At 44.6% G+C, this 17,068-nt stretch overlaps 1 protein-coding gene across 1 annotated transcript in view; it reads left to right on the top strand.

The window, feature by feature from the left end:
* The window catches only part of MYO18B (myosin XVIIIB), a 327,968-nt gene that overhangs the window by 298,197 nt on the left and 12,703 nt on the right, over positions 1-17,068 (top strand). Inside the window, exons 41-42 of the mRNA XM_049865475.1 lie at positions 2,398-2,442; positions 3,684-3,821. Coding sequence (XP_049721432.1) covers positions 2,398-2,442; positions 3,684-3,821 — 183 coding nt within the window. The remainder of the gene's footprint in view (positions 1-2,397; positions 2,443-3,683; positions 3,822-17,068) is intronic.

Below are 17,068 nucleotides of genomic sequence, written 5' to 3'. Positions count from 1 at the left end.
AGAGCACGCAGCCTAGAATGAGGATTGGTGGTTTTCAAACTCCCTCCTTTAAGTCCTTGTTGTTATTAGCTGCCTTTGAGTTGGCCCCCGACTTATGGCAGCCGCTGGGCTTTTTCAGCACCTGGAGGCTGCCTACATTCCTCTGCTGTGACTCCTGCTCTCCATCCTCAAGCCAGAAATGCTGCATTATCCCTGACCATTCTTCTGCCAAAGCAGGGAAAGGTTCTTCGCTTTTCAGGAGTCAAGTGATTAGATCAGGCCCACCTAGATAATCCAGGATCACTTACCATCTCAACGTCCTTAATCACATCTGCAAATTGCTATGTAAGGGAACATATTCACAGAATCCTGAGATTAGGCCTTGGACATCGTTTGGGGGCCATTTTTCTGCCTACCATGGGGCCATCCACAAAAGATCTTTTGGTCTCCTGCAAGGGTCAGCAAACGTTTTCTCTAAGGACCAGATAGTACATATTTTAGACTTTCCAGGCCATTTGGCCCCTGTCACAGCTACTCTGCTATTGTAGCATGAAACATCCACAAAACAGAACATAAGTGAATGAGCATGGGTGTGTTCCAGTAAAACTTTGTTTTCCAGAACAGGTAATGGCTTAGATTTGGCCTGCTGGTCACAGTTTACTGATTGCTGTAATCACCAAGCCTTCACTGTGAGAACATCCACTTAGACCTGTGCTTTGTCCTGAGCCTTGGGGCTAAAGGGATGAATAAGACATGCTGCTGGGCCATGAGGGATTCTTCAGTCCAGTAGGAACAAAAAAAAAAAAAACTTTTTGCCATTCAGTCAATTTCAACTCATGATGACCCATGTATTACAGAGTAGAACGGTGCTCCATTGAGTTTTCTTGGCTCTAATCATTATGGAAGAGGATTGCAAGACCTTTCTTATGTGGTATCCCTGGGTGGGTTTGAACCACCAACCTTTAGGTTTGTAAAAAAAAAAAAACAAACCCATTGTTGTCGAGTCAATTCTGACACATAGCAACCCTATAGGACAGAGCAGAACTGCCCCGTAGGGTTTCCAAGTCTGTAATCTGTACTGAAGCATACTGTTACATCTTTCTCCTGTGGAGCGGCTGGTGGGTTCAAACTGCCAAGCTTTTGGTTAGCAGCCAAGTATATAACCACTATACAACCAGGGCTTCTTTTGTTAGTAAACCAAAAAACCAAACCCGTTGCTGTTGAGTCAATTCCAACTCATAGCAACCCTATAGGACTGAGTAGAACTGCCCCATAAGGCTTCCAAGGAGAGGCTGGTAGATTCAAACTGCCAGCCTTTTGGTTAGCAGCTGAGCTCTTAACCATTGTGCCACCAGGGCTCCTTTTAGGTTAGTGGTTGAGTGCAAACCATTTGCACCACCCAGGGACCTCCAGTGGGGACTAAAACCAAAAACCAAACCCCATTGCCATTGAGTCAATTCCAACTCATAGCAACCCTATAGGACACAGAAGAACTGCCCCATAGGGTTTCCAAGGAGTGCCTGGTGGATTCAAACTGCTGACCTTTTGGTTAGCAGATGAACTCTAGTAGGGACAGGATTGTGTAAATAGGAGCCCCCAAAGGCAACAACCTTGAGTGGGGACCAAGGAGCAGAGGGTGCATCTCTTGGAGGAAGTGGCCAGGCCTCCCAAGGGAAGATTTGTCTAGATTCCAGCAGAGCATAAAGCTGGGAGGTCTTGCCTGAAGAGCCAGATTAAAACGATGTCTTGGGTGTCTAAGGTTTATGGTTTCGCTATCCCCACTTGCACCGGACAATTAACTGCATGTTGGTTAACACTATGGGTTTAAAGGTCCTGAACTCTGGGATTCAGGGCTGCGTCACCTTAGACCAGAGAGTCAGGTCCCTCATCTCTAAAGTGGAGACAGGGCAATTAAGTGAGATTGTGTGTAAGGCGTATTTGATGAAGTGGTGTTCTCTGAAGAATAGCTACTGTTGTAATGAGTTTTGGAGTTTCCCACAATACCCTGAGAAGCTGCCCACTGTTTCTGATTTGCTTGTACTCAGAAAGACCATAAAGTACATGCCTTGCTTGTTGGCAATAATGATACTATTAATAATAGCTATACAAGTTGTACTAAAGCAAGAGTAGTGGTAATGGTTTAATTAGCACTGTTTGCCAGGAACAGTGCTGAGATGTTTACAAGGTTTATCTCATTTCTTCTGCTCTACAACTCTGGAGGCAGAGCCCCTTTATTAGCCATGTTTTACAAAGGAGGACATTGAGGCTCAGAGAAGGCAGGTGATTTGCCTAATATCACACAGCAGCAAAGGCTGGAAATGGGGCTTGAACCCAGGTCTTTCTAATGTCAAACACTGTGTTACTCTACAACTCACAGAGGCACAGACATAATAGACTCTTTCTTGTGCTTCTTTTTAGTGTCCAGACGGCAGTGGATTGTGGTGGCAGTGGCAGAAAAGAGGTGTAAGTTAACCCTGAGGCCCTGGCCCTGTGGGTGTCCAATTTGCAAAGGGAATGTCTGTGCCCACGTGGAGAATTATCAGGAATGCCTCAGGAGAGCCCTGGCTACAGGGTCGTACATCCAGCACTGGGGACAATATTGATGAACTGTCCAATTTCTTTTAGACAGAAGCCATGACTTACATCACTGTCCTCCTCAAACACCTTCAGTGGCTCCCCATTGCCTCAGAATAGACTTTTTAGATCAATGTTTGAGCCCTACACCATCTGAAACCTGACTTCCCTCTCCACCTGAGACTTTTGCTTTCTATATCATCTAAGCCCTGCCCCTTATTGCCCCCATATCTTTGTGTATGCTGTTCCTTCACCCAGACGTCCTCTCTCCAGTCCCTGTATGGCCAAACTTTATCCTTCAAATTAAATGCAGCTCAGCTGCCACTGCTGGACTCCTTTCCCTATGACTCCAAGAAGCAAGGCAAGCATCCCTCCTTATTTCCCTTAGAACCTACTCTCTGTTCTTCCCTATGACATTATTAGTCTCTTTTATTTCATTGTTATTTACATAGATGTGAATCTACTCTGTTAGGATGGGGTCTTGTGGACAGGGCCAGTGTTAGATTCATGTTTACAGCCCCTCCCATTGTTCCTAGCATACAGTAGTCTATAAACACAGGTGGAGTGAGTATATTAACCAGAAATAATCATTAAGTACCCACCTGGACCTTTTCCTGTGCTGCTTTCAGCTCTGGTGGGCATAAAAGTCAAGTCCCTGTCCGTGAAGGCCTTCCAGTTAAGGTGGGGAAGGAGTTAAGACCTATCAACTTGATATATGCTATGAATATATCATTTTGTTAAAATTCAAAGCCAAGTTTTACCCCAAAATTAGAGAGGACTCAACATTAGATTGGAATGTGGATTTTAGTACCTCCCCAAGGAGAAGTGCAGTGGTCAACAGCATGAGCACTGGAATCAGGGGGACCAAGGTTTGTATCCCAGCTCCATCAATGACTAGCTGGGTGACCTTGGCCAATTCCCAAGTTGGCCTCCCAAAATCTCAGTACTCCCCTCTCTATAATGGGGACAGCACTGGTTCCCACCTCTCAGGAAAGGTGTTATGAGCCCTTAGTGAGGTTGCATGTACAACACGTAGCTCAGTGCCTGACTTATGCTAATGGGTGAGTATCTAGTTATTGCTGTTACTGTGGTTGTCATTGTGATAACGGTGTCTTCCATTCTGGCTCTAGGGATAATGTCTCCACCTTCAGCTCCCAGCCAGAGAGCAGTCTGCAGTCTTGGTTGAGCTGTACTCTGTCCCTGGCCACAGACACCATGAGGAGCCCCTCTCGACAGTCAGTCATCAGTAGCCACACCCTCAGCCCCAGGTAAGAATGTCTTCCTGCTGCTTCTAGATGGCCAGTGTCTTCAAAAATCTCAGACTTTGCAGGTTGTTGTTCAAGTCTTCCATTTCCTTTTGTGTAGGCAACAAAAAAATATGGTCCTAATGGGTCCTCATGGGAGTTCCTGGGTGGTGCAAATGGTTAATGCTCTTGGCTGCTAACTGAAAGGTTGGAGGTTCTAGACCTCCTAGAGGAGTCTCAGAAAAAAAGACCTGGCGATCTGCTTACTAATGGTTAGAGGTATGACCCTGTCACTTTGTAGCTGTGTGACTTGGGGCAGGTCGCTTAGCCTCTCTGAACCTCTACTTCCTTATCTGCGAAGCAATGGATATAACTATGTTTACTGCCCCAGCGATTGAAATGATGGGGATCTAATGCAGCATGATTTTCCAGATGATTTTTTAAATAGCATAATGGTGAACATTAAAAAAAAAAAAAAAGTAGTAGGTGTGGATTTATTTATTATAGTTGCCTTCTCTTCAAGCCAAATCATACCAGTTTTCCAGTTATGGAAAGTGATGGATATAAAGTTTTTTTTTTTTTTTAATAAACAGTTCATGTAGGCTTTCTAAAAAGAGAGAGTCCGTACAAAGCATGTCGGGTTGGATCGTTTCTCACTCAGAGGTTTTAACCTTGTCTGAACGTCTGGGTTCTGTGTCTGCCCTGGCACAGAGGGAGGTGAATTCAGCTATGGCCTGAGCTGGGACTCTCACAATCCACGGAATGCAAACAGGAGGTGGCCCCGCGGGCGGCTTCGGGATTCACCTGTCGTTGCAGGGCTTCAGTGCATCTTCCGACCGGCTTTTCAGCTCCGTTGCTCTGAGTTCATTTGGTTTTCCTTTTCAAGGGCGACTCTCTTGTAATTAGGAGTTAATGGCCATAAATCAGAAATTATGGATTAAGCAGATGCATAATTAAGATGAAATGTATACCGCTTCTGTGATAACGGAAGGACCAGTGTGATAAGATGGAAAGAAACAGCAGAGACGAATGGAGCAAACCCAGACAACCCTTCCTGACTTGAAACGCGTTTGCTCCGAAGCCAGGGGGTTGTCGCTTAGAAAAGAATGGGGTGAGGGTTCATGCTAACCTTTCGGGTATATTCCACAAATGGCAAGTGCCTGGCGAATGTCTGCAGATAATCTTCGGCTGAAGATTTGATGTAGAAAATACCAAAGGAAGGCTCCAAGAATGGGGTGCGCCTGCGGAATTAGTTAAAGCAAGATTATCTGATTACTGCGCATCATTAAAAACAAAGGTCTGTGTGGAGAAGGAGCCATGTCCTCTGTGAACCCACACGATGAGGACTTTTTCTCTCTGATAACTAGAGACCTTTGTTTTTCCCTCGTCTGCTGGAGGGGAGGGCAGAAGAACTGGAGACACCTGGAGCAGAATAAGAATATTCATAAACATAATGTTCAAATTTCATAATTATATTAGAGTGCTTGCTAAGGACCCTAAGTTCTTTGTCACCTGTTCACATGAGCAATGGTAGGCTGCTGTGGTTTGAGTATATTGCCTGAAGTCACTGTGCCTGGATTTAAATCCTGTACCTTCTCCTCTGCAGCTCTGAGGCCTTGGGCAAGTTGCTTAACCATTCTGTTCATGTTTGTTCATGAGTAAACCGGGGTTGTTGTCTGGGGTAATAAGATGGTGCAAATCACTCTTCACTCAGTGCCCAGCACCCACAAAGAGTGTAAGAAAACTAGCTGCTTTATTAGTATTATTAGGAGCCCTGGTGGTGCAGATGGCTAAGCACTCAGCTGCTAACTGAAAGGTCTGCGATTCAAGCCCACCCAGTGGCTCTGCAAGAGAAAGATCTCCCGTTGCCCTCAAGTTAACTCCGACTCATAGAGACCTTATGGGACAGAGTAGAACTGCCCCATAGGGTTTCCAAGGCTGTAATCTTTACAGAAGCAGACTGCCACATCTTTTCTCCGGTGAATGGCTGGTGGGTTCGAACTGCCAACCTTTTGGTTAGCAGCTGAGCATTTAACCACTGTGCCACCGGGACACCTTTGCCCAATATATATTTGTTGTGTATATGGCTGACTAGAGCACTCAGGCAGGAGCAAAAATATTACCTGTACTTGGTCACAACTCAGCACTGACTGTGGCTCGGAGAGGGTCAGTAATTCGCTCAGTGTCACACAGCAGGTAAGTGGAAGAGTCAGGCTTTGAGCCCAGCCTGTATCCTTATTTGCCGCACCGCCGTGGCTCTCTTAGCACTGCCATTTGTCTAGGGGTAGATCACTCACCTAGCAAGATCAGGCCCGTAGCTAATATTAAAACTGCCTAGGGATCATCATTTCATATTCAACATTCATCCAAAAGATTAAGTGCCTACTAAGTCATATCCAAAGGCATCATCTCCTGAAAATGCCGAGCCTCTGCCCTGGAATGTGTTTGAAGATTTGAAAATTCTAGACCTTCTAGGTTGGAGAGGACCATTGGGATTATCTAATCCAATTCGCTCAGTATACAGATGGGAAAAACTGAGGCCTGCTGAGGGAAATATCTTGCCCAAATTAATAGCAGAGGCAGACCTAAAGTCCAGGTGTCCTGATTTCCAGCTCTTTTTAATTGCACAGGAATCTTAGGATACGTCCCTTCTTTAAAAACTTAAACTATAACTGAGAAGGTTAAAGTCCCCTCAGCCACCACCCTTCCTAGAGGTAGCTACCATCTTCAGTTTGGTGTGTATCCTGCCATACGTTTCTCTATGTATTTATAAACATATGCATGTACTTGTAGCAAATATATCACGTTTGTGGACTTTGAAAAAACATAAATGATATGCTATATTATATATATTATGAAGTCTTACTTTGTGCCCCTTTCCTTCAACAGTATGCCTTAGAGACATTTTCTTATCAGTAGATATAAGTCTATCCATCTCATTCTTCTAAATTTCTATAAAGTATCTTAAAGGCATGCTACAGTTTATTTAACTATAGTCTTCTTATTTTGCTTCTAGGTGCTTTCCAGGTATTTGCTATTATATGTAATGCTTTATAAACACAAATCCTTACATACATGGACAAATGATTCTCTGGTTCAAAGGGCATTTGCATTTTTAATTTGAAGAGATACTACTAAATTATTCCAGTGTTTTTTCTACTAGGGGGTTCCATAGAATAGAACAGGACCCCTCTGTGCCCATCCCCGTTATCACCTGGCACATCATTATTGTTGTTAGTTGCCATCGAGTCAGCCCCTAACTCATGGCAACCCCAGGTGTTAGAGTAAAACGCTTCCATAGGGTTTTCTTGGCTGTAGTCTTTACAGAAGCAGTTCACCAGACCTTTCTTCCGCATAGCCACTGGGTGGGTTCAAACTGCCAACCTTGAAGTTAGCAGCCGATCACAAACTGTTTGCGCCACCCAGGCTCCATCGTAGGGGCTTAATAAATGAGCCACTTGAGCATTTGCAATTTGGCTAAGAAAGAAGGTCACTCTGAAAACAGAAGAAAGGGAGAGCACAGTCTTCTGCCAAAAAGATAAAAGCATTCCCTGTGTTGTTTATAAGGGGATGTCAACTCAAGAGAAATACACCTAAAGCTTTATGATTTACAGTTCAGCAGTTGTGCAGCTGCCGCTGATAAATGCAGGAGCTTCTGGAGACGGAGACACTCAATTACCTCCGTGGCCCCCGGAGAGGGAGCTTATGGGTTTGGTGGTGGTGGCTGCACTTTGCTCAGGAGCCTCCGTCCAGATGGTGCCAGGACAGTCCAGGGCTGGCATGCTCACCTTGGCCTCTGCTGTGTGCCTGGCCTCTCCTTCTGCCCCCCAAGGCTATCTCCTGCTGGAAGAGGGTTTTAGAGAGATGGTGGGCCTCCCAACTCCCTCTTGTCTCACAGCACATCAGACTTTCCAAGCCAGGGTCCAAGCCCTGTTTCACTTTAGACCACCCCTCCCCGCCACCCAGCCACCACAGACACACCCAGCAGAACCTCAGCCTTGTAAGTGCGCACAGTGCTGTGGATCCATGCTGCTGACAACTCTGACCCATCTCTGGTGGTTCAGTGGTAGAATTCTTGCCTTCCATGTGCGAGACCCAGGTTTGATTCCTGGCTGAGGCATTTCGTGTGCAGATACCACCCTTCTGTCAGTGGAGGCTGGAGTGTTGCTACAATACTGAATAAGTTTCAGTGGAGCTTCCAGACTAAGACAGACTAGGAAGCAATGCCTGGTGATCTGCTTGCAAACACCGGCCAATGAAAACCCTATAGATCACAACAGTCCAATCCACAACCCATAGTGGGGATGGTGCAGGATGGGTAGCATTTTGTTTCATTGTGCATGGGGTCACCATGAGTTGGCCAACTCTACAACAGCTAGCAGCAACTGCTACAGACTGCTGATGTTCTGTCTCGTCCCTGGTCAGTTGCCCCTCTGTTTTACTCAGCAGTTATTCCAAATCACCTTGACTTTCCTTCAGCCCCTACCTCTCCCTCTCAGGGAACACCTTCAACTCTGTTTTATTAAAAGAAAACTAATAATGACTTCAGTCTGCCTTATCATCTACAAATTCATCTCTCTCTGTCTCTAACATTCCTTCCTTCTGTTCTCAGAAGATGAGGTCCTGTCCTGTCTGAGGCTAATTCCTTCTTGCCCTCTACAGCACTCCAATCCATCTGCTGTCCCCTCTCTATCCTCAAATTCCTTCATTCCAGTCGTTCTTCCTCCACGGGTTATGAACACATTCAGTCCTCTCCATCCCAACTCTATCCTCTCCCATCAGCCTGCAGTCCTGTTGAGCTTTCACTTCCCATTCCTTCTTTTCAGAGCCAAGTTTCTCAAAAGTGTGCTCTCCACTAAACGTCTTCACTTGCTCGTTTCACATTTATGCCTCAATTTACTAAGCTGGAGACCGCCCCAGCACTCCACTGGAACTTTGCTCAGCATGTCAGCAGCTCCCAAAGAGAAACCAAGAGACACACTCCAGTCTTCATCTTTTTCTGGAATTCTCTTCTGCAGAGAGACATTTAAAAATACATAGAAATGTATTTATGTTTATAAGTATATAGAAAAAGGTATGGAAGGATACACACCAAACTGAAGATAGTGGATACCTCTGGGAAGGGAGCTGAGAGATTGGGGTGGTGTTGAGGGGACTTTAATCTTCTCAGCTATACTTTAAATCTGATGAACACGTCTCGGAACTCTCTGCTCATTTGGTCTTGTTGCTTCTCCTTGCTTCTCCTCAAACTTCGCTATCCTGGTCTCTTCCTTCCTTCCTACCCCATCTTCCCAGTGGTGGGGTTCATAGGATGCTGCCTTCACCTGATTGTTCTTTGACTCCTCCTGCTCTCCTCAGGCAGGTCTCTACTCCTGCCTTTAACTACCCAGCTCTGAGCAGATGACTCCCAATCTAGATCTACAGCTCTGACATCCTCCCAGGTTTTGCACTTACATATCTAATTGCCTACACTGCAAAGCTCACCAGCTGGGTATCTCCCTGGTGTTTCAAACTCAGCATAGCCAAGAAAAAACCCTCATCGCTACATACCCACCCTGAATTACCAGATCATTTGGTGACTCAGTGGTAAAATTCTCTCATTCCATGCAGGAGACCGAGGTTCAATTCCTGGCCAGTGCACCTCATGCTCAGCCACCACCCATCTGTCAGTGGAGGTTTGCGTATTGCTCTGATGCTGAACAGGTTTCAACAGAGCTTCCAGGCTAAGACAGACTAGGAAGAAAGGCCTGGCAATATATTTCCAAAACTCAGCCAGCAAAAACTGCGTGTATCACAGTAGTTCCCTTTGTAACCAATCATGGGAAAAGCACAGACCCAGGCAACATTATTTTGCTGAAGATAATTCAAAAATGGTTGCAGCATTACGTCAACAGGCAACTGCCAGAAATTCAAGCTGGGCTCAGAAGAGGATGTGGGACAAGGGATATCATCGCTGATATCAGATGAATCTGGGCTGATAGCAGAGAATACCAAAAAGATGTTTACTTGTGTTTTATTGATTATGCAAAGGCATTCAACTTTGTGAGTCATAACAAATTATGGATAACATTTTGAAGACTGAGAATTCCAGAACACTTAATTGTGCTCATGAAGAACCTGTAGACCAACAGTTGGTAGAACAGAACAAGGGGCTACTATGTGGCTTAAAATCAGGAAAGGTGTGCATCAGGGTTATATTCTTTTACCCTACTTATTCAATCTGTATGCTGAGCACATAATCAGAGAAACTGGACTACATGAAGAAGAACGGGGCATCAGGATTAGAGGAAGACTCGTTAACAACCTGTGTTACACAGACGACACAACCTTGCTTGCTGAAAGTGAAGAGGACTTGAAACATTTACTGATGAAGATCAAAGACCACACCCTTCAGTATGGATTGCACCTCAACATAAAGAAAACAAAAATCCTCACAACTGGACCAATCAGCAACATCATGATAAACAGAGAAAAGATTGAAGTTGTCAAGGATTTCATTTTACTTGGATCCACAGTCAACACCCATGGAAGCAGCCGTCAAAAAAGCAGACGACGTATCGCATTGGGCAAATGTGCTATGAAAGACCTCTTTAAAGTGTTGAAAAACAAAGATGTCACTTTGAGGACTGAGGTGCGCTTGACACAACCCATGATATTTTCCATCGTCTCATGTGCATGCAAAAGCTGGACAATGAATGAGGAAGACTGAAGAAGAACTGATGCCTTTGAATTATGGTGTTGGTGAAGAATATTGAATATACCATGAACTTCCAGAAGAATGAACAAATATGTCTTGGAAGAAGTACAGCCAGAATGCTCCTTAGAAGCGAGGATGGCAAGACTTTGTCTCAAGTACTTTGGACATGTTAGCAGAAGGGATCAGTCCCTCGAGAAGGACATCATGCTTGGTAAAGTAGAGGGTCAGCTAAAAAGAGGAAGACCCTCAAGGAGAATGAATTGACACAGTGGCAGCAACAATGGGCTCAAACATAGCAATGATTGTGAGGATGGCACAGAACCAGGCAATGTTTTGTTCTATTGCTATGAGTTGGATCTGATTCCACGTCACCTAACAACAACAACAGGCAGCATTTTATTCCATGGTGTATGGGGTCACCATGAGTCAGAGGCTGACTGGATGGCAGCCAACAACAACATCATTCATAAAGCCACCCAAGCTGGAACTCTTGGCATCATCTTAGGTTGTTATCCCTCTCTGTCATCAATGTATTCTGCTCACCCTCAAACAAATAGCTCTTGACTCTTTCTACTTCTGTCCTTCACTGCCAATGCCTTTAAAATAGGCTGTTATCATTTCTTTCCTAGACTCTGGCAAATGCCTTTCAACGCCACCCTTCTTTCATCCATCCTCAACACGTGAGCCATTCTGACCCTCTAAAATGAAAATCTGGTTTCAGTGGTCTCCCATATCCTCCTGCAGGGTCAGCAAACTACAGTCCATGGGCCAAATCTGGCCCGCAACCTAATTTTATCAATAAAGTTTTATTGGATCACAGCCACACTTTTTTTTTTTTTTTAACATGCTGTTTGTGGCTACCTTTGCACAACAATGGGAGAATTGAGTAGCTGGAACAGGGACTGTATGGCCCACAAAGCCAGAAATATTTGCCGTCTACTAGTCCTTTACAGAAAAACTTTGTAGGCCTTTGCCCTACATAAAGGATAGAATCCAAATACCTTAGCCTGGCATACAATGCTATCCATGATCAAGCCCCTGCTTACCTCTCCGCTCTTATTTCCCTCCATCTCCCCTTCATCCTTTGTACCCCAAATGGTTTATAGCTGTCCCTCATACACTATGGAGCCCTGGTGGTGCAGTGGTTAAGAGCTCAGCTGCCAGCCAAAATGTCAGCAGTTTGAACCTACCAGCCACTCCTTGGATGCCCTAGGAGGCAGTTCTACTCTGTCCTACAGGATCGCTGTGAGTCAGAACCAGCTCAGCAGCAATGGGTGTGGTTCTGGTTTTCACACACTGCTGTTTCCACCCCTGGTCCTTTGTTCATGCTATTCCCTCTGACTGGAACACCCTTGCCTTGCTCCTTCACCTGGCAAATTGGCACTCATCCTTCAAGACTCAACTTTCTGCCTCAGGAAGCCCTCCCAGAAATCCTGGCTAGGTCAAGTAACCCTCTGCTCTTCTGCCACAGACCCCACGTGTCCCTCTTCACGCACAAAAAAAAAGCCAAACCTGTTGCTGTCAAGTCAATTCCAACTCATAGTGACAAGGTAGAACTGCCCCATAGGGTTTCCTAGACGGTAATCTTTACACAAGCAGATTGTCACATCGTTTCCCTGCGGAGCGGCTCATGGTTTCTAACTGCTGGCGTTTTGGTTATCAGCTGAGTGCTTAACTACTGTGCCGCCAGGGCTCCCTCTCTCTCCCGTAGCACTTTTACTATATTAGATAAATATTAGATAAATAGTTGCCATCAAATCAACTCCAACTTATGATGACCCCGTGTACAACAACAGAATGAAACAGTTTTTGGTCTTGCATCATCCTCACAATCACTAGCATGTTCAAGGTCATCATTGGGACTGTTGTGCCAATCCATCTCATCGAGGGTCTCCCTCGCCCTCATTGGCCCTCTACTTCAACAAACATGCTATTCTCACGGAGCCAGAGAAAAGTGACATGCAGAACTCAAATCCTAGTAAAAAGATTAGACTTAGTGGTCTGACTGAGACTGAAGGAACCCCAGAAAACATGGCCCTCGGACTCTCTGTTAACCCAGAACTAAAACCATTCCCCAAACCAGCTCTTCAAAGTTTAGACTGGACTAGAGGACATAAAATGATACTCGTGAAGAGTGTGCTTCTTAGTTCAAGTAGACACATGAGACTAAACGGGCAGCTCCTGTCCTAAGGCGAGATGAGAAGGCAGAAAGGGATAGGAACTGGTTGAATGGACACAGGAAATCTGGGGTGGAAAGGAGGAGTGTGCTGTCACATTATAGAAATAGCAACTAGGGTCACATAACAATATGCGTATAAATTTTTGTATGAGAAACTAACTTGAGATGTGAACTTTCATTTAAAGCACAATTTTAAAAAAAAATGGTGTCCTTCTCCAGCAGTTGCTCTCTCCTGATAATGTGTCCAAAGCAAGCGACTTGGACAACGTTCTGTTGTGATCCATAGGGTTTTCGTTGCAAATTTTCAGAAGTAAACCGCCAGGCCTTCCTAGTCTTTCTTAGTCTGGAAGCTCTACGGAAACCTGTCTGCCGTGGGTTACTCTGCTGGTATTTGAAATATCGTTGACATAGCTTTCAGCATCACAGCAACATGCAAGCCACCACTGTACAACAAACTGGCAGACAAGTAGACTTACTATAGTGTGTTGAGATGATCTGTTTAGTGCCTGTCTCCCTCATTAGGCTGTGACCCCTTAAGGGGCACAAACATTGTCTTTATCCTTCTTGTACCTCAGCACCTGGCACAGTACCTGGCTCATAGTCTGTATTTAATAAATATTCACTGCACAGACAAATAAAGGACCAGTGGATAGAAAGTAGATGATTTCTTACCAGGGTGATTAGAAGGATGACGCCGATATCAAGAACCAAGGGTGGATCTGCCAGACTAGTTGAATGTCTCTGATCACAAAGCAAGTTTTTAGCAACATGGAACCCAGGATTGATGGAATATAATAGGGAAAACTGAAGGTCTGGGGCTCAGCCTCCTAGTGCAGAATGTGAGCAGAGACAGGTGGTGGGCTCAGTGTTAAACTGGAGGCTGGCAGGGGGGCTTGAAGACACACGTACTTCTGTGCCTGGGTTAAGGAAAAGACAATAGACTTTGGAGTCTGGTAGGACTGCTTTCTAATCACAGCTCTGCTGCTAACTAGCTGCTTGACCATGAGCAATTTACAATCTTCAAGTGTCAGTCTTTCCTCTGTGAAGTGGGCTTAATGATATCACCTTTGCAGGGTTAAAGAATTAATAGCTGTAGAGTGGCTGGTGGAAGGGCTGACACCAAATTAGTGTTTAATAAGCAGAAGCTCCCTTTAACCTTCCTCCCTTTAGTCCAGGCCAGGCGAGGTGACACTCCCTGGGAGGCAGGGATGTTGACAGGCAGGACTTGGGGAAACTGTAACAGGGTGATCCACATCCCAGAGATTGTGGAAATGAACTGGACCCACTGCAGGAAGCAATAAGCACCATAGAGAACCTCTTAGCAATGAAAGAGGTGATGCCCAGGACAGGAGATCAGGGTGCAGATAGAGTAGGGGATCAGGGTCTCTTCCAGGGATGTGGGGAGAGGCATAGACACTGCTCCCCTGGGCTCCCGGAGACCAGAGGCAAGAGTCACCCCAGAACTGTGGGAGGTCATAGTGCCGGGCATGCTAAAGGGTTTTATTAGTGATGGGGCACAGAGCTCAGTTTAAGTATGTTGAACTTAATGAGCTTAGGGATATCCAAGTGGAACTATCTAGAAGGTTATAAACTCCGGCCTAGATTCAGGGAGATGTTGGGACTTCTCTGCATAGTACATTAGTTAGGATTCTTATGGATGTAAGTGACATAAAATCCAACTCAACCTAGCTTGGAAAAAAATAAATTTTTATTGTCTTATGCATCCAGGAAACCCAGGGATAGATATAGCCTCAGGCATTGCTACATCCAGTGGCTCAAAAGTGATCATGGGGATTTGGTCTTTTACTGCTTCTCTGCTCTGCTTTTCTGTATGATGGCTCCTTCCTGAGGCAACAAGATGGCAGCCAGCAGCTCATACCTGCACCCCTCAGTCCAACAGTAAAGAAAAACTTCTCAGCAGTTGGCCAAAAACCCTGAGCCTGACTTCCATTGACCCAAAGTGAGTCACATGTCCATCACTGAGCCAGTCAGGATAGACAAGAGGAATGGAGGAGCCTCTTGTTTTAGGTCTGAGTCAGTGTTCTCACCTGGTTTTGGGAGATGGGGCTATTCCCAGGCAAGCCACAGGAATGGTATGGGAGGAGAAGTTTCTCAAAGATGTTGTTTTCAGGTGCCATTGAGTCCATTCCAACTCATAGCGATTCCATGTGATAGAGTAGAACTGCCCCATAGGGTTTTCTAGGTTGTCATCTTTATGGGAGCAGATTACCAGGTCTTTCTCCATGGAGCAACTGGGTGGGTTCAAACCACCAACCTTTCAGTTAGCAGCTAAGCTCTTAACCTTTGCTCCACCAGGGCTCCTTTCCCTAAAGATACTGAGTAGATAAAAACAATAAGCGTAGCAAATGTTTGCCACCATGGAGTGGACAAAACTATGAAGACAGAGAATGGAGAGAAAGAGAGTCCCCATTCTGTAGCCTTGGGAAATCCACATAACATTGTGCATCCTGGTCAGAGACTTTATTTATTCCTCAATTTCAGTGGCCAATCTATCACTACATAATTGGTGATGGTGCAATTTGAATTCATTACCCAGCCCAGCTCTCAGCTATTGCTATTGGACTTGTACCATATTCAGTGTGAGCAGGGAGATGATTGTATAAATTATTCTCACTCACATAATCATCGTGATTTTAATTACTGTGTAATTTTTGCTAATTACTGTTGTATGTATCATTTGCTTTGGTGCTGATTTAACACAATTGCTTTTCGTTTGGTTAAAAGATGGCATTATAACTTTGCCTTTTTCTGGGGAAATTTTGCTCTCTGTAAACATTTGCAGCCCTAAATTCTTGGCATGTGCATCTTAGTTTAGAGAAAAAAAAAAAGATTTGGACGCCTCCCCTTTTCACCTCCCATTTGTATTTATTTGGAATAAGGCTGGCTTGAATTAGTAAAATGGTCTAAATTGTAGGGTATTGTTTTTAAAATAAAGTAGTATCACTTTCAAGGAAATGGCAGCTACTCTAGCAGAGAAGTGAAGCCAAAGATGGGTCATGTGAGGCCTGCTTAAATGATTAGATAAGACTTGTTTGTAATTAGTTCATTAATTATGTATATGGGGATGGATGGTACTTAGTGTTAAAACAGCTTGTTCTCAAAGTAGGTTAAGCAGCCACTCCTAATCTTATTTCAGGCCTACATTCATTTACTGGTCTCTGCATTCTTAGAACCAGAGCTCAGGGACATTGTAATCCATCCTGAATGTACTTAATGAATGGGCCTTGCATGAATGTGGTTTTGTCTTTCCAGGACACAAGGGTTCTTTTCAGCTTCTCAGTATTAGGAAGATTAGTGAAAAAGATGTTGAAAACTGTATTGAAACTGGGGAGGAGGGATGGGCAGGCCCTGAATCTATTGCCAGGAAACAGTCTTTAAACCTATAACCAAAACTATCCCATGAAGCCATCATTATACTAAACAACAGTTTAGCTCAATTAATAAAGAATATTTGCCTTGAACCGATGACTTCCCTGACAGGGAACACAACAGAGAATCCCTGAGGGAGCAAGAGAGCAGTGGGATACAGACCCCCTATTCTTGTAAAAAGACCAGACTTAGTGGTCTGACTGAGACTAGAAGGACCCCAGTAGTCATAGCCCCCAGACGTTCTGTTGGCCCAGGACAGGAACCATTCCCAAAGCCAACTCTTCAGACATGGATTGGACTGGACAATGGGTTGGAGAGGGATGCTGGTGAGGAGTGAGCTTCTTGGATCAGGTGGACACTTGAGGCTATGTTGGCATCTCCTGCCTGGAGGGGAGATGAGAGGGTAGAGGGGATTAGAAGCTGTGAAATGGACACGAAAAGAGAGAGTAGAGGGAGGGAACGGGCTGTCTCATTAGGGGGAGAGCAAGTGGGAGTATGTGAAAACAAACAAATGTTTTTGTATATAAGCTTTTGTGTGAGAGACTGACTTGATTTGTAAACTTTCACTTAAAGCACAATAAAAATTAAAAAAAAAAAGAATATTTGCCTTGAGCATTGCACTCTTAAAAAGAATTACCTATATGAGTTCAAAGTGACAACAGCTGATCTAAAGCACAGATGAGAACTTGAAGGAGCAGAGAGTCTAAATTAATGGTGATGTAACACTAGGAGTAGAGATAGTGAGAATGATATAACATATGAAGTTTGTATCCAGTGTCACTGAGCTGCACGTACATGTACTGTTGGACTGAGTGGCATAGTTATGAGCTGCTGGCTGCCATCTTGCTGCCTCAGGAAGGAGCCATCCATCATAAAATAGCAGAGCAGAGAGGTGTATGTTTGGTTTTATATATTGCCACCAAAAAAGAAAAAGTGAACAAAAGGAAAAGTAAGAATAGAAATTTTCTTTTCATTAGTAAAATCTTATCTTACAAATGGAACAAC

Source organism: Elephas maximus, chromosome 22 (assembly GCF_024166365.1).
Source record: "Elephas maximus indicus isolate mEleMax1 chromosome 22, mEleMax1 primary haplotype, whole genome shotgun sequence".
Taxonomy (NCBI): Eukaryota; Metazoa; Chordata; class Mammalia; order Proboscidea; family Elephantidae; genus Elephas; species Elephas maximus.
The sequence above is the reverse complement of the archived record's forward strand: the minus strand, read 5'-3'. Positions and strand labels throughout refer to the sequence as shown.